General features: G+C 31.8%; 3 protein-coding genes across 3 annotated transcripts; 2 read left to right on the top strand and 1 right to left on the bottom strand.

The window, feature by feature from the left end:
* Positions 1 to 950: 950 nt before the first annotated feature.
* On the top strand, positions 951 to 2,141 carry LOC141713845 (F-box protein CPR1-like). The gene has a single exon (XM_074517414.1). The coding sequence runs from the start codon at positions 951 to 953 to the stop codon at positions 2,139 to 2,141; it is 1,191 nt and encodes a 396-aa protein (XP_074373515.1).
* Positions 2,142 to 3,147: 1,006 nt separating this feature from the next.
* On the bottom strand, positions 3,148 to 10,899 carry LOC141711622 (putative serine/threonine-protein kinase At1g54610). The gene is made up of 9 exons (XM_074514198.1): positions 10,628 to 10,899; positions 9,916 to 10,400; positions 8,219 to 8,503; positions 7,374 to 7,691; positions 6,294 to 6,521; positions 4,838 to 4,938; positions 4,363 to 4,477; positions 3,777 to 4,232; positions 3,148 to 3,673 (listed from the first exon to the last, which is right to left on the bottom strand). The coding sequence occupies exons 2-9, from the start codon at positions 10,324 to 10,326 to the stop codon at positions 3,467 to 3,469; spliced, it is 2,121 nt and encodes a 706-aa protein (XP_074370299.1). The 5' UTR covers positions 10,327 to 10,400; positions 10,628 to 10,899; the 3' UTR covers positions 3,148 to 3,466.
* A 10,829-nt stretch (positions 10,900 to 21,728) lies between these two features.
* Positions 21,729 to 22,763, top strand: LOC141711621 (uncharacterized). The gene has a single exon (XM_074514196.1). The coding sequence runs from the start codon at positions 22,007 to 22,009 to the stop codon at positions 22,439 to 22,441; it is 435 nt and encodes a 144-aa protein (XP_074370297.1). The 5' UTR covers positions 21,729 to 22,006; the 3' UTR covers positions 22,442 to 22,763.
* Positions 22,764 to 27,424: the final 4,661 nt, after the last annotated feature.

Below are 27,424 nucleotides of genomic sequence, written 5' to 3'. Positions count from 1 at the left end.
CAAACTCTATCTTGATAAACCTATTTGAACTATTCTAATCTTATCATTTCTAAGATTTATCTTTTACAACCAACTAATGGGTTGTTTTACAAAGACTTATTCAAATATTTTCAAACAAATAGATTATTCAATCTTATCTCTTCTTTGTTTTGAAAATCAAACTCGTTAGATTTGTGTGTATAAATACACATCTTGTTTTTCGGATTCAACAAGAGTGCTTATTCCACGTTCTATCTTTATTCTCTGAAAAACTCTTCTTATTCCATTCTCTTGAATATTCTTTCTAATAAGAAGACACATCTCATATTTTCAGATTACACCTAATGATTCCATGTTCTATCTTTATAATCTGAAACACCATTCTTGTTTTATATCTCTTGAATATCCAGTCAAACAAGAAGCCTAGTTTCAGTTGTAATCAATCTGTTTTTACTTGTACTCGTGTATTCATATCAACTTTGTGCCGGGTTGTGGCAAGCTTGATTCCAAAGTATAGCAAGGTAGCTAGAAGACTAAGGAATAACAGTGGGCTATGTAGCAAGGTAGCTTGTGAAAGGGTTTCTTTCAGGTGCTATATTTGTAATCAAGGAAAGACTGTAAGTTCTTTATTAAAGTTGATATAATACATTCTCTATGCTAGTTGGCATAGGGAATTGGATGTAGGCTATAGACTAGGTGTAGGGGCCGAACCAAGTGAAAACTTCTGGTGTTTTTACTTTTCAGTTTTTCAGCATTCTGCATTTTAAATACTGTTATTTATATTCTGCAGTTAATTGAGACTGTCTCATTCATTGTCTCATTTGTAAAGGGACTGTCCCATTTGCACAAGAGACTGTCCCATTTGCCTTGACAGTTAGAATATTATATTATCTATCGAGCCATTGAATTTCACTTCTATTACTTTAGTCCGCTACATAAGAACTTAAATTAGGGTTTTGCATACACATGCAATGGCTTCTGAATCTAAGCATATTCCTGCAGATTTGTTAATAGATCTCCTTTGCAGATTGCCAGTTAAATCTCTTTTTCGATGCATGTGTGTTTGCAAAACATGGCATCATCTTATTCGTACACCTTCCTTCGTTAAGATCCATCTCAACTATCAAAAAGCCTCCTCAAACACAAACAAGTACATACTTTATCAAGATTCCCATTTGTGCACATTACTTACTGATAGTGAGCAACTATTCGGTTTTACTAAATCTAAGCTATACTACACTCCCCGATCATTTGATATGCACATCCGTCGTCTATTTGTACACGGTGTTTGTGACGGGTTAATCTGTTTGACGGTTTGGCTCTCTGCAATCAGTGATATGTACTTGTGGAATCCGATTTGTAGAAAAGTCAAAAAACTTCCGAATTTAAAAATCTCTTCGTTTGGTACCACTTCAACTCCACCTCCATTTATTTGTGGCGTGGGATTTGGGTACTACGATGACGATTATAAGGTAGTAGTGATTGCTCACTTTGGGAATAAATACGTTGTCTCAGTTTACAGCTTGAGTTCTAATACTTGGAATGTTATTCGTACTAATTTCCATTGTAAACATGCTGGCTCCTTCCGTGATACCAAGTTTGTAGGAGGTACTACTTATACCATGACATCTCGAAACACAATCGTATGTTTTCAGTTATGTGACGAGACCATTCGTGTGTTCGACTTTCCAGAAGAATTTTCTCCAGCAGCTGTTACCGCTGTTGATATGATCCGAATAGAAGCATATGAAGAAACAGTAGCTCTTTTGAGCTGTGATTCTGGTTACTTTTACATGTGGATATTAAGAGACAAGTCCTCGTCCACATCATCATGGGAAAAGAAATTCAGGGTCCAATTTCAAAAAATTGGAATTCATAAAGTTGTAGGGTTCTTGAATAATGGCAAATATTTGGTAAGGACTCTCAGTTATCCAAGGGGTTTAAATGTAAAGTTATTTTGGTGCGACCTGGATTTTCCGAAGTTGACAGAATTTAGATCAATGGAAGTAAGGGAATCAAGCTACCATGCGGGCATACATGCTAACTGTACTGAGAGCCTTTTTCTACTCGATGAAGATAGGATAGATCCTTTTGTGCACTCGGAGATGGAATCTTTCTGCAGTTCTATGCTTTTAATATTGAGGCAGGACTACTCCCCATAAACTGCATTATGTAAGGAAAGAAGAATGGTAGAGCGGTGTCTTGTTATGGCTATTTTTGCATGCAGTTTGAAGCCCCGTTTGTTATTGCTGTTACAGACAGTTACATCAATTTTTTTCTGAAAAACTGTAAGAAAAGTTTTTGGTAAATTCTGAAAGCTGTCGCTTTTGTCTAAAAGCTGTTAACTTGTTAACAAAAACATGTCCCCCATGAAAAAAACTATTTTCAACTTTTGTAAGAAGTAGCTATCAGTTTCACTATCAAACCTTCTCAAAAATATTATATTTATATATTATATCTCAAAATATGCATAAATTAAAAAAAAAATATCAAACAATTATCTAATGTTCCTGAAAGCACTTTTTGTAGCACAACAATTTTCAACAGCACTCTCAGAAGGAGCATGAGTGATGTTGAATCTTGTTAGCTTTCGGTAATCTCAGTCTAAGGTGTTGCTAGTTGCTTTTAGTTTGGTTTAGTTCTTGTTCGGAGTTGTGTTTCTGTAGTCCTATATCTTTCTGTTGCAGTTAGTACTCTAGCCCTCTACTACAAATGAGGGGCTTTTGCTTATCCATGAATGAGTATTTCAAAAAAAACACTAGAGGAATCTGAGAGGTTAAATTTTTTGATTGACTTCTGTTCTTTACTTTTAAGATGCATGTGTGTATGCAACACACGGCATCATCTTATTCTTAGTCCATTCTTCGTTAAATTTTATCTCAACTATCAAAAAGTTTCCGCAATACCCAACACCTCTCGATGTAGCTCACTTCACAGAATATCACAACTATTGGATTTTGCTATTCATTTTATCTAAGCTATACAACACTCCGGAATCATTATGATAACGATTACAGGCTCCGGAATCATTATGATAATGATTACAGGGTAACAGTAATTGCTTGTGTGACAGTACATAATTGATGCTAATTTCTATTCTAAAGATGCTAAAGTTGTTCTATTCCATGCTACCAAGTTTGTTAAAGGTACTGCATATATGATGACATGGGCAAGCCAAAGAGTAATTATATGTTTTCAATTAAGCAACAAGAAGATAACTTTTTCCAACAAAAAAGTACAAAATAAAAATTCATAAACTCTAGAACCCTACTCTAATGGACAATATACATATAGTGGGACTGCATGTGTAGAATATATAGGAACAAAATAATAGCTTCCTAGTACAACCTATATATCATCCAGTGAATTGCCTGTCATTATTTCAAAGAACCCTAAAACTCAAATACTAAACAATTAAGATGGACTTTAATTTAAAGGTAATTTGTTCTTAACTTCTCTCGATCAAAGAAATTTGCACTGTTGCAGTTCAACGACCAGATATGAACAATGAATTGGTTGATAACTGGTTCTTTTCAGCCTGAATTCTTTTCAGCTTTGCCTTGTCGATACGTGAACGTCTAACTGCTTCTTGGACATGGCGATCACGGTCTTTTAGTATCTGATCAACTTTGCCTGCTGGAGCTAGCAGCGGCCCAGAGTAGTGAATGTTGTTGCCTTTTGACCCGTAACCAAGCTGGAGAAGAGAAGGAGAGTTATAAAAGAAAATATTTAAATGTGTGAAAAGGCAAAAAATATTCATGGAAAGTTGGATCAATTCGATGGTGAAGGGAACTTACAAGAATTGGATCTTTATTGCTATTTCTTCCATCCTCATTTGGTTGGCCTGCAACACTTTGCATATGATCCTGCTTTCTCCCTGAATCAGAAGACTCCTTAAAAGATCCTGGAAACCTGCCAATTACTTTCGGAGTTTCTTGTTGTAAATAACCAGGCTTATCTCTGCGATCTTCAGATAATAAACTTCTCCTGGCTGCAACTAGACTATTGACCGAGGATAACTCGGCACCAGTTGAAATCTTGGGTGGATCCTCCATGTTTTTCCCGACCTTAGTCCATGAAGCTCGGCGAACCAATGGTCCGGAATGAGAAGCTCTTTTGTGAAGATTTTCCTGGGGGTCATTGACTTCTTCTTCAACAGCTTGGGATGGTCTAGGAGGTTCAATGGGAAATCCAGAAGCTACTTCTTCCTGAGGAAATTTCTCACTCCGAGAATTGGACTGACCTCTTCTTTTCTGTATGTAAAAACACCCACTTCATAAATATATGTGACATAGAATATGTATATGTATCTAAATGGAGGGAAACAAGAGGCCACATGCAGATGTTAAATGAATATGATGAATTACACACACAAAAATATACCTGCATTGAGAGGACTAGCTCAGCATTGGCATCAGGTGCTGGAACGGCCCGAGACTCTCTTTTTACTTTCCTTTCAACATCGTATCTAGGACCCTTATTCCCACCTGCTGCTTGCCTACAAGTTTTTTTTTTTAAAAGGTGATGTTACGAAATAAAGCATTCCTCTAGCCAGGTTAGATATACTATTAACAGGAATGATCAAAAGAAATTAAGGATTTTTACAGAATGCATAATTTTAAGTGATGACCTTACGGTACGACCAACTTGTATTCTAAGCAGTGTAAATGCATGATCTTAACAAGCCAAAGCCAAATTCAGTTACAGGGAAATGAACTCATAGACCTTAATGAAATGTGGGAGGTGTAATATGTGGCACGTGCTATTGTGTGAATAAAATATTCCACATTATGCCAACATAAAATTTTTGCTTTGAAATATCTATGTACACACAAAGAAATTATTTCAAACTACGCACCTTCTAGCTTCTTCATCCCGTAATTTTGCATCTAATTCTTTGCTAGGGGGATACTTTGGCAAGCTTGAAGGCTCACATGGAAGTGGTTTGGAATAAAAGAACTGCAAGAAGAAATAAGCCAAAATTTTCATGGTTAGATACTTTAAAATTGAAAGGGGCTTTAATGTAACCCATTTGTTACGCTACCTTGACTCGTTCAATGTAGAACCATGATAATATAAGACTCATTCCAGATAAATTGAATGATATCCACCAGTTGAAATTATACGTCGAGAACAAAGACCTTTTAAAATGACATCCAACAGCACAGACTGCATGAAATATAAATATTGGCTTCTATACTGTTAACTTTTTTTAGGTGTGTGTATATTTAGGGGGTTATAGGTGTGTAGGTATCTACATTGTGCAAATAAGAAATGTAACGTGAAATGCATATCTTTATTATAATCATCTGTGACCTTTTATAGGCCAATACATAACAAACTAATCTTATCTCCTAAAAATAATACAACCATAATTCAAAAACATTCAAATCTAAAACATGTCTAAACATAAGTTACTATCCTAGAGATTTAGTCAGCATAACCAATTATTAAAATATATTTATATTCAAATATCAAAGCATAAAATTCTAACACTGCTCCTAGCTTTGATATTTAATTTTCATCAAAATAAATTATAATCTTCATGCTCCTCCTGTGTTTGTATCCTAACCTTTCATTTCTAGGACATCGTTTATGTATTGCAAAACATGTTGTTCTTGTGCTCCTCCTGGATTATAATTGTGCTCCTCCAGATTGTAATTGTCTCCATTCATTTTCATGAATGTGATTTTAGGTTATATTTTTGTATGCCATAGTTTGTTATGATTTTGGACTTCTGGGTCATGTGAGTTATGATTTTAGACTTCTCAGTCATGTGTTATAGTTGTGGGTTATGGTTATAATTCATGGCATGTGTTATGGTGTGTGTATGAGTCATGGAAATGTGTTATGGTGAAGATATGAATAAGTTATGGTGTTTCACAGCTCGGATACCATGTTAACTTTTTTTAGGTGTGTATATTTACGGTCATAGATGTGTAGGTGTCTACATTGTGCAAATAAGAAATGTAACGTGAAATGCATATCTTATTATAATCATTTGTGACCTTTTATAGGCCAATACATAACAAACTAATCTTATCTCCAAAAAATAATACAATCATAATTCAAAAACATTCAAATCTAAAACACGTCTAAACATAATTTATATCCTAAAAATTTAAGTAAACATAACCAATTATTAAAATATATTTATATTAAATATCAAAGCATAAAATTCTAACATATACGTATGAAAATATCTAATAATATAGATCAAGATTGTAAATGATTCTTAGTCTTGAAAAAGAGATTAAAAGCTGCAAACAACTATTTTCGAGATGAACCATGCCGAATCTAGTAAACCTTTGTACCTCACTCCTCAAAGCATTAGCTGCAGATTGACGATCAGCAGGATCTATGGAAAGCAAGGTTTCCATAAGCGCCAATGCTGGTGCAGGGAAATCCTTAAATGTTTCTGCCACACATCTTCTATATGGCTGTTGAGGCTTAAAAATTGTTGCATGGGGCAGCTTTGATTTTTTCCAATAATCTTCAGAGGGTGAGCCACAAAGCTTGAAAATTTTATGCAGTTGCTCCACCTATTATATGAATTTGTTAACTCTTTGCATTAACAAAAATAAGTTTCAAAACCCAAACAGAAGATTAATTATATCTTTCATATGTATCGGTATATCAACTGATGGATTATAGCAATAACACAATATAGATGGAAAGAACAGAATGTAGAGCAACTAGCTCACTAGAAATGCCTACTCTATTTACAAACAACAAACGGACTTCACTGTTTCCTCTATATATTACCTCTATATCTCATTCTTTCAATTTAAAAGAATGTTTTTTTTGCTAAAGCAATTTAAAATGATCGCAAGGAAATCAGAGATAAAACTTTAACATAAAAATTTAGACAATTCAACAAAATATTCAAGCATACTACGCACGCCTGAACTAAAATTAACCGTAAAAAATCAGACTGCCTCCCTCATCTAAAAAAAGAAATAAAAATAGTGGAATGGCATGTTTTCTCTCGACTACCACATATGAGGTTATGGATAAAAGAAAAAGGTGATAAAAGCCTAAAACCCTGTTTGGAGTTTGAGAGACTTCCCCTATCTGCTACTGTCAACACTCAACAGCAACAAATCTATGTTGATGCAAGGAAAACACAAGCCAGTCTTTCTAACAGTACCAAGAAAAATTATGCACCACATATTTAAACAGAATAATATATTTTGTAAGTGAACTCAAATTTGATAGTTTACATTTGTGGAAAATAAGTTACCTAAAGAAAACAGTAATGGTTGTGTTTTGGTGACCTTAACTTGCTTGGAGAAGCATGAAATTAGCCATAAGGCTTATTTGTAAGTTATATCAATTTTACGCTAGACATGACTAAATATTCTCCCAAGGCAACACATACATAACAAAATTACCTCAGTTCTTCCAGGCATAATAGGTTTGCCTGCATATAATTCAGCGAGTATACAACCAGCACTCCATAAATCCACGGCCGTACCATAGTAAGTGGCACCTAGCAAAAGCTCAGGAGGGCGATACCAGAGAGTAACAACCCGGCTTGTCAAAGGCTGAGTTTGCCGAGGATCATAAAAGCTTGCCAGACCAAAGTCTGCTATTTTTAAAATGCCATTGTTGTCTATTAAAAGGTTTGAACCTTTTATATCACGATGTAAAATACCACAATTGTGACAATGATCTAGTCCACGTAAAAGTTGCTGCATGTAACACTTTACCTGCAGAGAATATTTTAAATTTAAAAATGAATTCAAAAATGATACTAGTGAAATGTTATTAACCCATTGAATCAGATACCATCTTTCTAAGACCGACTCCCTCTGACTTCTAGATTGTCATATCAAAGCACCACAGCACAAGTTCTTAGTGATACAACATCTGATATCAATGGTAATGCACTTCTCTTTTAACTACTCTTTAACATAATGTGTGTTCTAAAATCTGTTTCAGAGATGATCGGAGACACAATAGCAATATTTGAACAATAGGTACACATTATTGAAGAAATGTCAGACATTTAGCATCAGTTTTAAAAAAAAGGAATATTCGTCATTAAGATGGTCGGGTTATCATTTTATGAGGCAGTTTCTATTATTTTTTAAATTAATGCGAGGCAACATTACAGAATAAAGAGATTAACAAGTAATGATAATTTTCAAATTACATGACATTAATAGCTCAGTGGATATAGGATAAAATATATAGTAGCGTCTAAATCTGGTCAATTCTAAAACTGTGCAAGTACCTGTGACTCTGTGAACTTCAGGCTAGGGTGAGAAGCAAGCCCCGAAAGATCATGCTCCATGTACTCGAAAACAAGATATAAACTGCATGACATCCTTGACGTAACAAGACCTTCCAATTTAATTATATTTGGATGATCGAGTCTGCGTAGAATATGAATCTCTCTAGCCATAAAACGGACGCTCTCAGGTTCCAGGTTATCAAACCGTACTTTCTTTAAAGCAACTATCTTTCCCTTATCTAGATCACGAGCTCGATATACATTACTGTATGTACCTTGGCCAATCTGCAATAACATCGGAATCGGTGAAGTCAACAGGTCATAATGACAATTTCGAAATGTCAAGGAGCATAAACTGTTCCCAAAAAAGATCATTACGTCAAAGACTATATCTAAAATGCATGAGATATCAAATATTTCTCATATTGTGTTCATATGCATGAGAATAATAGTGCATGGGTAAACCTTCAAGCTACTTGAACGGGAGATGATATTAGGGCAAAGAAATGCAGAATAAAAAAGGTTTAGTCATTTGTGTTCTTTTTTTTAATATAAAATAACTAAGATGTGAGTGACATGGTTGTCATGTCGGTCGACTAGACTAGTCGGCGACTAGTCGACTAAGCGGTGATTGGATGTCGACTCAACATGTCGACTAGCTGAATGTCGATATTTCGGTTGCCTGGTCGACTAATCGGTCGACTGGTCGACTCAGCGGTCGACTGGTCGACGAGTCGACTTGTCGAGCTGCTCAGTGTAAAAAAAAAATTCTGCATAATTTTTTTTGCATATTTGACATGATTGCAAATACTTTTCTTTGTTCAGACAATTGGTATTGATTAATTGTTACATATTTTACATGACTGCAAATACTTTTCTTTGTTGTACTAAATTGTTAGATGATTGCAAGTACTTTTCTTTGTTGTCATTTCTTAACTCTTCTAGCTTTTTCATCATTCTCTCCAAGTGTTGGATTCTTAATTCCTTATAATCTGAAATAAAACAGTGTGGAAGGAGTTGGAACTTTGAACCTAGAACTTAGAAATCTAAAATACATAATATATATACATTTGTGTGTGTGGATATATATGTATATTATATTTTTAATTTATAATAATATATTATTTTTTGTCGACTAGTCCACGACTAGTCGACTAGTCGACTAGCGGGAGGTCCGTCGACTCGCCTCGACTCATCGACGTGACAACCATGGTGAGTGACATTTTATTTCTTTTCTAAAGAGGTGGCAGTAGAAGTGCAAAGGTGGGGTTCTATCTACAAAAGCATCTGCCTGAGGCCTGTGCTCAGTGCTAATTTTCGCTCTATATGCTATGAAAACTGAGAACTACTAAAATGTGCAAGGCAACTTTTTTCCTTTCTCATTATCAATGACTATAATTTTCCTTTCTTATTATCAGTGAGCACATATTTGCTTTTTTCATGGCTTTAATATATATACATTTCTTTTTTAAAAACTTATTTAGGTGAGAAGGGGCATGGCTATATGTTAACAAATAAAAGGCCATCTATGTAGGAGACGAGTCAATCAAATTTCATTTTCCCTTGTTATCATTGTAGTACTAATTGCACTTACAAACAAAATAAAACACAATGAGAAAATCAAATTCTAAACATTAAGCCAATTCAACAATGCAAAATAAAAATAAAAAAAAAAAAAAGAGTAAAGAAGGGCATACTTTATCTAGTTTCTCAAAAGAATCTGCCTTTCTTGGTATCCATCCTCTAATAGCTTCACCTGCCACTCCAGCCAACCACGGGGGCCATCCAGCAGCAACCTGTTCCCCTTCCGTGGTTCTCAGAATTCTACCCGAGCCAGGATGGTTCATAGCAATAGCATACTCACTCTTCTCTCGTTTCCTCTCAAAATGCTCTCCATTTAACCGAATTGAACCATTCACTTGCTTATCAATCAGCATTGCCCTCCCATCATACCCATCTAACCGATCTTTCCCCCTACACCCTTCCTCTTGCCTAGATGAAGTCACCCTCCCAACCCGAATATCCGAGGAAGCCTTACTAGACAACCTCTCTCTTGGACTTTCCCTACTATCTTCAATTGCAGAAGGCTTACAACAATTCACACCCATATCACACCCCACAAACAATGCCTTAAACACTTCACAAAACAATCACTCAAAAACCCCTATATCATAAATTCATCCTGTTCATCCATCAAATCACCATCAAATTTCAATTACTACCTAACAAAACTCAATCAAGAACTAATCTTTCTTTCAAAAAACCCACCAAAGATTCAACCCAATATCAAATTCAACTAATGACACAACATAAACACAAAATTTTTCAAGAACTCCAATACAAAAAATCAAGAAAATTCAAGATTAAAGCTTTCTGGTTAAAAAACAAAAAGGGCTATTAAAAAAGTACCTGAAAAAGAGAGTGACACTAAAAAGATTCAAACTTGAAGAGATTAAATGAAGAATGCATGGATCTAGGTCATGGATTTGTGTCCAGGAGCAGACAGGAAGAGAGTAAATCTTGGTAGTGTATTATTCTTAATTATTTAATATTTAAATTTATTATTATTTAATTGTAGAAAAGGTTGTCAAAAAAATGTCTATCCGTTTTCTTGTGCAGTATTTATGTACTCTGACCACTGGGGGACAGCTTTTTTGCAAGTGTTTCTTTATTTTCATGTATAGATACAGATACATACAGAGAGAGTGAAGTGCAGCATCTGCAAACTGCAACATTCCTAAACACAATTAAGGAAGGTGGATATATTTTAATAATTTTAATTATAGTTTAAAAGTAATAATCTGTTAATTTGTCAATATACTAATTAGTTGTCTATCATTTTGTCCTTTTATAATTTTTTTTGTGAAACCTTGTCTTTTGTTAATTTAAAATTAAGTATCTTAACTTGTTTGCATGATCTGAAATGTTTTCTCTATATAATTGACATTCTAAATTTCCTTGTGGGTAATCATAGCTTCTAAATTATCTTTGTCCAGATCCTTTCTCTTTTTATTTAGGGTTAAGGAGCGAAAAACACCCTTAGTTTAGGTTGAGAAGCAATTAAACCCTCGTGGTAACAAATAGACCAAATGAATCCAAAAAATTAACTTTTTAATAGCAGAAGTCATTGAGCTTAGTCTACTTCATTGTGTTTGTTAAATTAGACAGAATGATCATGTTACTACCTTCTAACATTTCTACATAAACCTAAAGTTGGATACCATTCTGTTGTAAATATTATTTTGCATGATCAAAATGAATACTATCTACAAAGTACAAACCCATATTTTTGTTTGATCCTTGAAAATTAGAATTATGTTATTCAAATAATCAAAAAAGCCGATTAAAGATTGTATTTGGAAATCTAATCTCATATATATTAACAGAAGAATAATAGGTAAATATCAAAATGAAAAGAAACATAAAAAATTGTCTTAACTAAAGTTGATAAAAAAATTCAATGCTAAAACAATGAATTCTTATGTAGCAGTCAGCAAATATGAGCATACAACATCGTCATGCCAAAAAGCAGAAAAAAGTCATTTTGACAATTTTTGGCTTTTTCGTAGTTGTTTCATTTCTTCAAGTTGTCTTGATGTGATACAATTTTGTCCTCTTCATTGTAGTCTAGGTGGCTGAATTGGCATAGATGTCGTATTTATAGGTCCGCCAACCACTCTAATCCCGATTCGTCTATTTGATTGAGTTGTACTTGATGTTTGACCAACTCCTTGAATTTTTTCTACTCGATACTCTCTCTCATTAGGAATAGGAAATGTCAAATTCGGGTCAGAAGAATGAGGCAATGACTCATTCGTGCATTGCACGATTTTACTCCCGGTCTACAAAATTATATATGATCAAAATTCAAAATTAAAGCTAACATGAGCAATACTAATTTACGTCAATAAGTTAATCTAGGAAATGCTTACACTAAAACTCATAGCACCAGTTGTTTTGTCATAGAGTATACCCATTCCAGATTTTTTTGTTGCCTTGTGCAATGAGCTTGATCTAGCAGCCTGTCTCATCTGTTTTAGTGTTCTTTTTCGCGATGGTCCAACTGATTCTTGGACTACAGTGTTCTCAGGATGAGGTAAAGAGCTAATTTCCGTCGACAACTTCAATAAACAAACATAAGAAAATTAATGTAATTAGCCGGGGAAAATGAATGTAACATTTGTACGCTAATATCTTACCTGCCCAAAATTTTCTATTTCTGGTGATTTAGAATTACTTTCTGAATTCTGAACCTATTAGTAGATACATAATATAAATATAAAATTAGAAGAATGAGAAAAATATAATCTATTAACTTAATAAAAAATTAAGAAATTTGTTTATTTAACTTACATTTTTACAGGTTCTAGTATTGTGTCCTTACTGGTTGCATTTGTTGCAAGTGACACTCTTTCCTCTCCTTGTCAATTTTGTCCTAGAGCTTGGTCTATCTTCATTCACAGAACGTACCCTTTTTTCTTTGATCTTCCAGGCTGAGATTCAATTTTAGGAGGCTCTATTGGTTGATAGTTTTCACAATGCCAAAATTTCTTTCCTCGTAATGGTTGAATCTTCCATTTATAAGTTGCCTTGTATGTATCTTTATGATACCAATTTGATATAAAATCAGCAGGGTCTTGTTTACTATGCACATAGGCACACATGGCATGTTGACAAGGGATTCCACTCAAATCCCATGCCTTACAAGTACACACTTGTTTGTCCAAAAACACGGTATGTGTGTCATGTCTTCTACAATTTCATATCCGGAATCCCCATTGAATGAAATGTTGCAGCCTATCGTTGCCATCTTATATGCTTCAAATATTTCCATACAACAGGAGAGTACTTTCCAACCCATTTATGAGCCACAATTTCCATATTAGAAATTCGTTCTATCGTCCTCTTTCTAATATAATCCATTAAAGACTTAATAGGTTTATGCCTACCTTCTAAAATCCAGGCATTTAAACTTTCATACATATTATTATCGACACACATCGATTTGCATCTACCGGAGAAATAAGCTCTGCACCAAGTGTGGTGGATATTTCATTAAATCAACAGCTGATTGTTTACTAACCTCTGCTAACTTTTTTAAGTGATCTTGAAACTCCTCTTCGTATGTTGACCAAACATAAATCCAATTTTTTTTGCGTAATTCTCGTCCGCTCCATTTCTTTGACCAGTTAGCGTAAATGTGCCTTGCACACCATCTATGTTCAGCGGTAGGTTGTATATCAATGATTGCTTGCACTAGACCCTGCGTGCATAATAAAAAACAATTTATTATATAGTACATTAAATAGAGAAGGGAAACATCCACACTAAATGTATTTTTATAGTGTATTTTGTATTTTAATTAGCATAGTAAGTCTGTATCCTCCTACAATATGAACCACATTTTTTACCAGCCTGGTTGTCTACATACATGACACTAGCTGCTCAATTTCCTTATAATTAAAATAATGTGAAAATGCAAGATCTGGTACAAGCTGGTTTGGGTTATAATTATTTGAATATAATTAATATTTTTAGAATTCATCTGAAGCTGCTTAGGAAGTATTAAAAATCCGAGCTAAAAATCTAAAAAATAGTAGAAAAAGAAGCATATTCAGACCAAAATATATAAAGTTACTAGCCATTAAACATACCTTTTGCATATCGGAGATGTAAGTGTATGCAGCCCCATCACCCAATTCCAAAGCATTTGCAAGCAATGTCAAAAACCACCTCCAGTTGACCTTGGTTTCCTTGTTCACACAAGCCCATGCTAGTGGAAAATTCTGATCTTGAGCATCTTTTGCAACAGCTACTAACAGTTCGCCCTTGAATTTTGTTTTCAGAAAGCAACCGTCTAACCCAATGAGTGACCTACATGTCTCCTTGAAGCCCTTCTTGCATGCATCTAGACATACAAAAAATCGCTTAAATACCCTCCTACCATTCCTTAGTTCATCATTGCATAATTCTAAACAAACAACAGAATTAGGATTAGATTTTAATAACTCTGTAGCATAAGGTTCAAGCTCACTAAATTCAGTTGTAAACCTTCCGGTAAACTCATCCAAAACCAACTTCCTGGCCCCTTTACATTTAAAAAAAGAAACATCGCATCTTAACTTAGTCTCTGCATCAGACTTCATATCATTTACCTTATAGTCAACTTTATTTAAAATTCTAGATCTGAAATGGGAAGCCAAGAATCTTGTCGAACAACGAGCATTATTAAAAATTCTAAAACAGTTATGCTCCTCCAGAATAGTTTTGACACATAAACCAGGGTTAATACCATCTTTTGACATTAATAGTAAGAAAGGACACCCTTTCTCGCACTTCACCCGGATCCTAGAGGGTTCATTTTTTACATATTTTAATGAAATACCCCTGGAGATACCATACTTTGCAACTGCCGATCGAACTTCAATAGCATTAGCAAATGTCATCCCTAGTGTAAAAATTGGCCTATCATCATTCATTGAAAATTTATTTTTAAAATCCTCTAAATCACCTTCATCGCTAGATACTTCATTTTCATCTACTGCATTATATATTTCATCTTTGAATTCATCATCACTACTCTCTGAAGTATCACTCCCAAAGTATTTTCCATTATCACTTTCAACCACCCTTTTCTCAGTCTGTCCACCACTGACCCTTGTTTTCATTCCGCTTTATAAAACTTCGTTGGTATCACGTTCACCCCTAGAATCAGCCCCTTGCTCAACTACCTCTCCTGGTATAGCTATATTAGTTTGAGCATCACAATATTCAATAACTCGATGTAACCAGCCATCATCAACGTCATCACTTATTGAATCTGTTTGTTTCACCACATAAAAGTCCACACCAGTACTTTCGGGACTAAGTACATTTCTTAAATTTCTAATTCCGGAATCATTTTCAATTAATATGTACAAACTATTATCTTCCACTCCGTGCTCTCTACCGTAAACTACCTTGATATCTATATACCCGCATAAAGACTTGAATTCATTAACAATATCAATGAAATTCAAAAAATCAACATCAAAATCTTTTTGTATGTCCACATACCCTCCAACATACGTCATTTCAGGCTTGTATATCCATTTTCCACCAAAGTGAAAGTACAAGTCCACATAGCCAATCATTTTGCACTGAACAAATATAAAATAACAAGTTTAGTACAAAGTCTTAACAACATAAAACAACAATATTTTTATACACACATGTACATCTTGTCTCTCACGGATGAATAATTAAAATGACACACTATATGTTTGATATAATCTACCAAAGAAACTCGTTCAACTTTGATCAATAATTTACACAATCACAATGAAACAACTAAAATTTTAATACATGTGAATCCTTTCGCTTTAGAGATGATTTTGGAATAACAAAGTGAGAGATTTTGAGAGGGGAATGGGTCACTTTCACGTGAAATTTCCCGCTATTTTTTTTACCTAAACAACCGGGGAAGATGTGTGTAATATACAGGATCATGGGATCATGTTTGGTATATGATCAGGTAACTCTGTTAACTCAATCCTGACGACGAGGGGTTTTTTGAACCATTATTTTGTTTTTATGGGCTTAATTGATCCGCTTTTAGCCATGGGAGCAAGAACTAAACTACAGGGGTTATTCGCTCCTTAACCCTTTTATTTATCAATCCTATAGGGTAAAGAATCAAAATTATTATAATTGATATCTCCTCCTTAAATATGTAATCTTTTTTGACATGACTTAAATATATAATATCTCGCCAAATTAAATCTGTTTAAATATTGGACTGAAAATTGTTATGACATAAGTATATAATAACATATGATTTCATATAATTATTAGTTTTTAGTGATTTATATACATGATGATATTTAACGGTGTTGTAACAAAAGTATTTTCGAGCTATAAAATACCTTAAAAAATATAATTCTGTCCAAAATACTCACAAAATATGCATATGTTCAATTTTTTAAAAATTTACAAAAATATGTATTCAGTTTTGTCATAAACTAAATATGCATCTTGTCAATAAGTATTCCTTTAAAATATAAAATGGAACACACAACTTTTATATCTCATGTTTTTTGTAAAATCTTGAAAAAAAATGAATAAGCATGTTATGTATGTATCGGACATTTTGAGTGGTATTCACGGTTTTTAGATATTTTGGAAAGTTGGATGGAAAAAATGAAGTAATTTTGTTATTTTTTCGTAATATTATGATGTGTGAGTAGTAATCCCACGGGGTTCTAAGTTATGTATATGTAAGGTTAAAGGTTTGTTAAAATCATAGATATATCTTTACGCCTTTTTCAGACATATTTATCTTTCGAATCATATCTCTTGTCTGCTCCATTATTTGTCTTTGGTGTCTTATTATCTTCAAAGAACAACTGATCCTCTTTGGTGTCCTAACAACTGATCCTCTTTGGTGTCCTGTTGTGTGTTTGTAACACTAACACGATATTGATATCAGAGACAATTCTTTTAGATTGGTGGGGTTATATACTAGAGGGATTTATGAACATCGAACAAAAAGTACCACTTGGACAGTTGGTCACTCGGAAAAAAGTAGGTGTTTCCTTGGGGTAATCAACACCAAGATTAACAAAAATAAAGGTCTCGGCAGAACTAGGATCAAAACTCATCAAGTTCAGATATGTCAAAATTAGGTAAAGTTTTTATTTTAAAGCCTACAAACTACTGCAAATATGCATGCTTAGAATCATGTTTTTATAAATTTAAGAATATACAAATCTTTTTGTTTTCTCTATGATTAGATATAATAATCGACTGAGACTTCCTAGACAACCTTGGAATCTGTTAGAAAATGGTGAATTCCTTCAATTAAATGAAGATGATATCTTCACTAGAATACGGGATTTAGCTTGTCTAGATCTACAAAGAAATACAACAGACTGACTTAGAGAAATCTATATCAGTCTACAAATGATGAATGAACACCAAAGTAGTTTCTACATCAATAATAGTCAACATATCGACGCATCAAAAAATTATATCGCTAATTTTGTCGAACTAGGAAATAATGAACTCATAGCTAATTAATGTTAGGTTTTTTATTTTTGCAAAAACAAACAATAAAAAAGCGCTTTTTAATTTCTTAAAATGAGTTTTTTAACAGAAAAACAACTTGAGAAAACTCATGAAAATAATGATGTAGAAATCGAGTTTTCAAAAAATGAAAAAGGTTTTCAAGCAAGTTTTTTAGTAAATCAAGAAATGCTTTCAAAAATCAAAAATAACAAACTTAATTTAAGAAAATCAAAAATATTTAACAATCCTATGTTAAATCGTTTTAAACGAAAAAACAATATCTTTTATTATATTTTCATCAAGAAAATGCATGTAGACTACTACATGGTTAGTTTTTCTTCCTTTAATCACTATAGATGATATAAGCAAAAATCTATTAAAAATAGACTCTAAGACAAGATCTACCATCAGAATAGTTCACCCGAGAGCTATAACAATACTGCTCAAAGCATAATTTCAAGAACGTATAGATTCTCCTATTAAAATGGTTTTAATAGGCAATAAAATCAATGACCGAAAATGCTGTATTTTAGGTGCTGCTAGTAGGGTTCTCAATGGGGCAGGTTCGGAGTGGGGATTGCAATTGTTAAACCTGCCCCGTATAAATAAAATTTGTCTCATACCTGCCCCGTTTCTCCACGAGGATTTGTAATGTATCCCCATACCCGTCCCACAGGGCAAAAAACACAGTCCCCCCTGCCCCATTTAATAATTATTTATTTAAAAAATTGATAAAAATTTATTTATTAAATATATTATATATTGTTAAAATAGATTCATACTTGATTTTAAATTAAGTATTTAATAATTTTATTATAATATATATAATGAAAAATAAATAAATTATATCTTATTATATACAATAAATATATTATATAATATGCTATAAATTTTTATATTATATTATATTCGGGGCGGGACATATTTTTTCTGCGGGGATCCTATAAATACCATACCCGCCCCATATTTAAACGGGTTAAAATTTTGATCCCCGTGCTTGGCCCATTCCCCATTTCGGCTCGGGTTAGGATGGGTTCCCCATTTTTCCCGCCCCATTGAGAAGCCTAGCTGCTACATGTAATTTAGCATACCAAAAATTTATGTTTACTGTAAACCCTAAATTTGGTTTTAGTTTAGATAAAAAAAATATTGATCAAAAATTATCTTTTGTGCATGATTTTGAAAGACACAATTTCATGAATGCAGTTGATAAAGTATTTAGCATAATTTACGTTGTCGCTCATACTTTAACTAATAGTTATCACAATTTATCACAATATAGACTATAAAAGAATAAATATATCGAATTAGATGATGCATTCTCGGAAATATGATCTGTCGAAGAGAAGCAATTCTCATAAATCGATCATTTAGATAATTCTTGGGCAATTGATATTGCAAAAAATGAATCGATTTTAGGACAAAACCCTAGAAAGAGTTTTTGAAGAAACACCTAAGAGGTTGGTGAATCTTCCAATAAATAATTACTTCATAGTGTCTGTAAGAGAGTTGATGATTTATGTCAGACACTGGATCTCCCGTAATAATTACCGCTCTTACAAATATGCAACAACATAATAGTCCTTCAAAAAGGCATCCGCACATGTACAGAATGGGCAAAATTCTGGAATTTAAAAAGTTAAATGAAGGAGTAGACCTTAAACCCAGAAATTAAACAAGCTTCTCCTTCTTCTACCCCAAAGCAAGAAATGAGAGGAATATCAGGAGTTAAAATCGAAGAAAACAGAAAAAAGAAAGGCAATTCTTATCCTTATAACCTTGAGACAAAATGAACTACTAATATCTTTGATAGTAGTATCTTAAATATTGATGGGAAATCAAATAGAAAAGAACTAATAAATGCATGGGCAAAAGAAATCAGTCTGATTATTCAGACTAACAAAGAATCTTATGATGATCAAACACAGTTTTGTTATTGGTCGAACAAAAGACTTTAAGGGTTGTTAATTCTTTTATTAAAACCACCAATTGGGATTCACTTATGAGTCTTGTTATAACTTTTGAAAATATTTTAAATGTTATCTATAACATGTTTTTAGGAATAAATCAATTCTCTGATAAACTTTAGGAGTTACTAAAAATTAAAATAAAAGCAAAAACCATGATTATTAATATGCAGCTTCGTGACATATGTTTTCTAGATCAATTTTATTGTGATTATAAAAAATATATGTACCAGCTACGCGATCAGGTATAGTATGCAAAATACATCAAAGATTATCTCCTTAAAATTCCTTTTGCAAGATTAAAAGCTTTAGAAAGATTTAATTTGGAAGCTACTGGACCAACAAAGTAGAATTTAGATGATGCTCAAAGAATTGTTAAAAAAGAAATCACTAGGTTTGTGATTTAACTAAGAAGCAAAAACAATTAAAATAATTAATTTAAGATTTAAATTGAATAAGTAATTTATAAGTGATAAATTGATGAATACTTATAAGTTATATAAGTGTTTGGATAGTTATACTTATTATTCAGAATTCTTTTTACTTAAATGGACTAAAATAAATATTTTTTATATATAATTATCTTAATTCTTATATTTTAAGTTTGATTAACATTTTTAAAAATATTTTTAAACTAAAATTAACGAAAAATAAAAAATAACTTGAGAAAAAGTACGTCGTTACTAATATTCAACTTATTAGTTTATACGTTGTAAATTCAACTTATAAGTCGGGTCGACAGACACTCGTCGATAAGCTGTTGCGGACTATAAGTTATTAAGTTGACTTATCATATTTGTCAAACAAACCCAATATTTTCCAGTGTAAGGAAGTTATATTTACACCGCAAATATTTTACTTCCCGAGCAAATTTAAGAAAAAAGATTGAATTACTCTCAAATTATTTTTTTTATTTATTGCTTATTATGCATGCATGGAGGACAATATTATATTTTTATTATATGTTAGCTCCGAAAACAAAAAAAAACATGCCTGAAAATAAAATTTCCCTTCCCTATAAGCGCAAGTCCAATACAATACTATTTTTGGTGCTATTGTTATATTATAGCACAAATGCAAAAAAACTGAACTCCAACTCCAAAGGAGTGTCATACTTAAATGCAAATATACATTCTTGCTTCTGTATTTGAAACAAATGATACATATATGAATCATTGCTACATCGTCTATTACTACAAATTAAGGGTAAAAGTTAAATAATTGTTGTTTTGTACATTGTAAAGTATCAAAATAATATTAAATTAAGTAGAAGTTAAAAGATTTATGAAAATTTGAAATTAGTCATGAAACTAGTATTGTAGTGCAATTTTTATTTTAACACAAAAAAATACTTTTGATGCCAAATTATAATAATGGCTATAATCATTTTGTATCTGCTCTTAGACTTGCTCTAATAACACCATAATCACATATGTATTTATTGATAGCTAAACCGGAGGTGACCATGTATGTCTATATTGAATAGGAGGACAAAGTACCTGTCGGAAAAGAATAGGACAACACTTATCCACACAAATATTATTGCAATAAACCAACCGAAATTAATGGGGTTTGTCCGGCATTAACATTTTCTTGATTACTCATATAATTAACCAACGCAAGGACCCACTAGTAATGGGCCTTCGGTTTAAGGCAGGCCCACCCTACTGAGCAAGTCCTGACCTACACACTGCTCCTGTTAGCCTATTGGCTTTAAGCTTTTTCACAGTCATCGAGTATGTAGTTTTAACTTATCCTTGCCTTAACTTTTATCTGCTGCAGAATAAAAAAACAGAATTTTATTAATAAAATTAGCAACCAGATATATCATAAAATTTAAATATTTACGATTTTTAATTTTTTTATTAGGTTCTATTTAACTGATTATATCTACTTATCTTATTATTTTTAGAGTATAAAAATCTTAATTCATTTTAAATTAGTATTGAAGTTAAAAACTAATTATAAATTTAATAGGAAATTGATAAATAAGCTCGAAAATTGCTATTTAAACTTCAAGTATCTTGTAAATGACAAATTCAATGAATTCCACTTGTTAAAAACATGGGCAAATGTGTAATAAAAATGACTTAATTTTAAATTTGAGTTTAAATAATAAAATGGGGAGTTTATTTATAAACTCCCATTAATATTGAACAAATTTACAATAATAATTAATTCTAAAAACAAGTCCACAAAATGATTTCTCATTGTTTCATATTATTGGATTGGGGTATTGTTCTCAAAAGCAAAAATCGACATTGTTCGGTAGAGCAATCTTTCAGTAATTAATCAAATAAATTAAATATAAAAATAATTATTCTTTCATATTATTTCAAAGCATTGGACGTGTTAAATAAAATATAAAAATAATTAATTTATTAAACTAAATATATTGATTTAAAAAATATATAATAATTAATCGAATTATAAAATTGAATGTAACATATTGAAACAATTAATGGTAGTGATGTCTAAAACAGAGACTTTGGGGTTTTAAATCTGGTCAAATCCCAATTGATCCATTTTGTGCAAATTAAAAATTAGGGTTTAACACCCCCTTTGCTCTCACCTCAATAATTTCAATTCCTATAAATCAGTACTTTTGTCCAAGATCTAACATGGGTTTTGCTAAAGTTCTCATCTTTTAGTTACACACATGTTTTTCAACTATTCTCGATCTATATATTCTTCTAATTGTCTATAATCTCACTTAAAATCAAGAAAACCAAGAAAATACAGTGTGATTGAATAGTTCATTTATTGTGTTTGATTGATGGAGTCATTTACATTTTTTGTTATATGTGTTCTTCACTCTGTAGTAGCTTTAAGTTGTGGAGCTATTATGATGTTTTATACTAATGAATTAGTTGTGTTTAGTCATGGTAAAGAAACTGCTAGTAAGCTTATGGGTTCAACCCCTCATGATCAGTTGTTGATTCAGACTTCTGATTCTTTTTCGGGGTTGCTTTTGTTTGCGATCGGGTTTCTGTTAATGATGGTTGCATTTGTTAAGGATAAGGAGTTTCAGGGGTTTTTTGCTAGAGGGTGTGTGATGCTTCATGTTGCGATGGCCGTTTGGAGGATTTATTTTGATAGGAAGCTTGAGGATCTTGGTGGGACTTGGGTGAGGTTGGTTGTTGGGGACATTGTGTTGGCGTTGTCGTGGTGTTTTTTTCTTGTTTATACTTGGAGAGAGAAGTACGATTGATTTACGAGTGGTGGATTAGTATTGTGAGTGAAGACGGAAATGTTTGTGTAGTCGGTATGTTGAAGTGCTATGCTGGATTACGAATATGCTTGGTTGGCTGGTGATGTGATGAAGAGTACAAGAAGCAGGTTTATTGAGGTGTATTGTTGTGCAGTTACATGCTTATTTGTTTTGTTTTTCGTGTTTATTTTTCCTCCCTGTTGATAGAATGCAATTACCCTTTCTTTGATATAGTCATTATAAAATGTAAAAAATTCTTGAACGATTATGACATTTGTGTTCCTTTATCAGTTTCAGTGAGCACCGTCTCTTTTTTATTTCATGTTCCCTATACATGCTATTGCTTTCCCTTCTAGATTGAAAACTTTAACGAGGCATATATGGAGAATGCTCAAGCTTATATGATTGAAACTCATATTTAGTATAAAAGGTTAAATTGCTGTCCCATGCCCCTCATTGACTATATACGTTCTCAGTCCTATAATAATGACCGGCACAGTTTAACAGAAAGATATTGCATATTTTTTCTTCTAAGTGTGTTTTTATTGTTTTCTGCTTTACTTATGACCACCTTTGGGTGTTATTATATGTTGATTATAAAAATAAATCCTGCATTGCGATCACAAAACAATTAAGTTAGCGATTCTTAGTATTCTGATCCCTGGTGGCATCCTGGACTCTTTAGTTTTCCTGAATTTCTGCTATGAGCGGATATTATAGCTCAATGCAGTTCCAGAAAAATGTCTGGGTTGGAAAACAAGATTCAGTTTTCTTATTGTTTAGCTTTAGTCCTTGCATTATCTTATATGGTTATAGCAATTATAGGATGCTTAAGTTACAAATTTTGGTTTGTGAGTTTTTTTTTGCTGAAATTTAGGAGCAAAAAGATTGAATTGTTCAAAAAAATATTGTCGCATAGTCAAAATGTCCGAGTACTGTGCTGGACCGTGTCTATGTTACTCTGTATGTTAGGTTATAATATGGAGAATAGAAAGAGCAGTTTAATGAGGTTATCATATTTTGCTAGGATTTTTTACAAGCCGTGGAGTGTATAGTGTTGATTATAGAGATGGATGGGAAGTGAATTGTATTTACAAAATCAGGGACTTGGGAGTAGTTATTCTTCAAATTCTAGCTCCATGGTCTCCTGCTTTCTGCTTATATCCCCCGTAAAATTTGCTCGATAGCAAAATGTTACTACTATATGTATTTTTATACATAAAGGCTGATGAAACTATTGAGCGTCTATAAGAATAGGTGCAAGGTGGCAAAAGACATGCTAAATTATTAAAGCTATGTTATGCTACTCCGTTTGGGCATATACAATGTTAGGCAAGTCGGTGCCAGAAATGGTATCACTGAAATTATGAAAAGTGTGTGTAATGTTTGATGGTTTCTTCATTAAACTTAGTGAGGGTTTGAAGATGCTAAAAATGGATGAAAAGCAGCTTCAGTGTTGTTTGTCAGGGTGGGAAGACGTCTTGAAGTGAATGGAATTAGGCATTTGAGTAGTGAGCTAGAAAAGATTGCTAAGAACAGTGTATAGCAGTTGAAGGGGGTTTGTTTTAATTAAGAAACCAAGTTCCCTAAATTTCTCTGGACTCTTTGTTGTATATATTGTTCTTGTGTTTTTGGTCTCTATTATTATACTTTTCTAAACTGACAGAAATTGTCAAGTGGAAAGAAGCTTATCAAGAGAGCAGGGAACTTCAATAGTGTCAGAGTATTGTAGCTCTGGTAATACAGGTCTGTTTACCTTCATGTAACGAGAGAAAAGAGAGAAAATACGTGTGTTGAGCATTTAAATAACCATTATTAACTAGCATGATAACCCGCACGGGCACCATTTAAATCGTATAAATTGACGGTTTTAATTTTTGAAATAAATAACTTGTATTTTTAAAATATTATATATTATAGTATGATATATTTTGCAATATATATATATAGGGTAAGACTCCATGGAGAATCATTATTGTTTTAAAAATATAGAATATATAATATATTTCATTTTTCATCATATATAGTTACAAATTTTAATTACCAAGTTAAAAATCGAAGTTACAATATATTTTTTTTTAAATCATTGAAATTTAATGAAAAATTTTAAATTGGTTGTATAGTAGAATCACAGTAAAATTACACTTATTAAAAATTATCCTACTATAGAATCAAATTTAAAATCCATTATTTTTTAAAATTTTAATTGTTAAATTTTTTATTATATTCAAATGTGATTTTTATTCTAGATTAGTATCGAATTATATATTTTTTAAAATAAAATTTGACAATTTGTGATGAGATTTTATAATAAAATCAATGGTTCTCCATGGAGTAAAGACACACATATATATATATATATTATATAAACGAATATAACTCGAGCTTATTATTTGAATTTCAAATGTAATCATAACAATATACTCTAATTTAAGAATTTATAAAGAATTTTATATATAATTAAAAAAGTATAACATAAAATGACAAAATAATGCATATTTTTAAACGCATATTCTTGAGGTAGTAGACTGACGTCTGTGAGTGTGTGTAAGTGCCCAAGTAGAGTTAAGAACTTATTATATACCCTTATTCTTTATACATAAATTTAATCATAGCAACGCATATCTGCATTTCACCTTTACGCATCCTCCATATTTTATACCATTTTTGGCAACTCTGATGATATCATTATTAATCCTCCGCTTGTACATCCTCATCATCATAATCGCTCCTAATACAATACACATATTTATATTGTGTGTACACCATCTTCTCTCGATCATTCCTCTGTATCATCGAATCGACCACCAATCCATCATTGCAGTAACTACTTACCAACAAATTTCTCTCATAATTCCAACTTCATTCACAATCACACCTTTGCAATCTCATTTATTTCATATTTCATATTCTCACAATAGATTTGAGTTTATAAAACTCCAATTAGTGTTATTTCATCTCCTCTACAATCCTTAATATCATAAACATCATCTCTAAACACTGTCAAAATTTAGATATGGAAAATTGTGGTAGTTTGCATTTTAAATTTTAGTTATTTGAGTTCAGATTTTAGTGATTTTGGTCATTTTGATGGTATTGATGTAGTTTTAGATAAGTTTTTTTTGGTGATTTTAGCCTGATTTTTTTAATAATTTTGGCACTGGTGCATGACAAGCATGGGGATGTGTCGTGAGGGATGACAATATCGGTATATTCGTAAAAAAATAATTTAAGAATATATTATTCAACTTATATATAATATTTTTCACTAAAACTCTATAAGTTATCCAATAAATATATATGTGTGTGTAAATGTATATGTCATATATTCTTACATTAAAGATTCACCGATATTAAACCAAAATTTTGAAAATTAATAAATATAATTAATTAGTTATTTTTAGAATCTATCTTTTTAAGTACAATCAATTTAGTTGCCCCTAAATTCAAACCATCGATTACTATTATTTATTTATGTATACAATGTAGTATCGGTTTATCTAGTTTAAATATTAAAGTTGATATAACATAAAACTTATTTGATATAACTATATATGGGTAGCACTCTATGGAGTACTCTCTTATATAGAGAATCGTGCAGAACCATTATTTAAAAATATAAAATATATAATTTATTTTATTTTTCATCATATATAGTTATAAATTTTAATTATCAAGTTATAAATTGTAGTTACACAAATTTTTATTTAAAAAATCATTGAAATTATTAAAAAAGTTTAAATTGGTTCTATTGCATCACAGTAGAATCACACTTATTAAAAAATATTTCACTGTAGAATTAAATTTAAAATCAAGTAATTTATCAAATTTTAATTGTTAAATTTTTTTATTATATTTATTATTTTAGATTAGTATCGAATTTTATATTTTTTAAAATAAAATTTTACAATTTGTGATGAGATTCTATAATAAAAACAATGGTTCTCCACGGAGTAAAAGTATATATATATATGATTATTCTAATAGAAATCATTTTAGAATATAAACTAGAAATCAAATAATTTTTTTTAAAAAATATTTCGAAATATAACACATATAAAATGCAAATCGATCGTTGGAGGATGGAGAAAAATACAGTAAAGTCGAATTTAAAAAAAACTTACCGTTTGACGGAAAAAATCAAATTAAAAATTGCTCTTTATGCGAAGGGTGAGAGTTCCGGGTCACGAGGGTTTTTGAGTTGATACAAGAATCTATTGCCATGTTCTCCACGGTTCTTAGTTCTTACTCAAGTAAAATGATAAATAAAACTAGTCCAGATAAATAAGAAAAATGGTCATTTGTCAAACCTGAGGATAAATTTCTTAATCATTAAAATATCTGAATAATTTGTAAATTTGAATAATTAATAAATAATATTATTTGGTACATAAATTAATAAAATATATTTTTTTCAAATGATTAAATAATCTATCATAAATTATTTGAATAAAGTAATAATATAAGCTTATCACTCCGTTACAAGTCTCAATTAATATTTTTATATAATTTCATTTAAGTTTAACACTCAATTAAAAAAATATAACAGAAAAAGTTAAAAAAGATATAAAAAAAAATGTATGGGACTTGGCCTTGACCGCATGTTTTTATGGCATTGAAGTTTTGCAAAGTACTTAAAACGAAGTTCAGGGATGGACTTTTCAAGCTCAACGATTAAGAGAAATTAAGCAACAATACTAAAATCAAACAATCTTAACATTTTAATCATTTAAGATAAGTTCTACTAGGGGTTGTTTGGTTGGGGCATTAAACGAAATGAAAATAAATGGCATAATTTTTTTTTTTTTACGGTTTATTTTGTAAAAATTGTAATTTCCCTTTTTTTGTTAGTTTTGAATTTATCCAAAATCTCTCTATTCTCGTTCCCTCATACCCCCTAGGTCTTAGAATTACTTTTTATTTATCATTTTTTATTTCCCCAATAACTCACTTCTCCTTTAGTTATATATATCAAAAATTATT

Source organism: Apium graveolens, chromosome 3 (assembly GCF_009905375.1).
Source record: "Apium graveolens cultivar Ventura chromosome 3, ASM990537v1, whole genome shotgun sequence".
Taxonomy (NCBI): domain Eukaryota; kingdom Viridiplantae; phylum Streptophyta; class Magnoliopsida; order Apiales; family Apiaceae; genus Apium; species Apium graveolens.
This window is presented reverse-complemented; position numbering and strand designations above follow the sequence as displayed.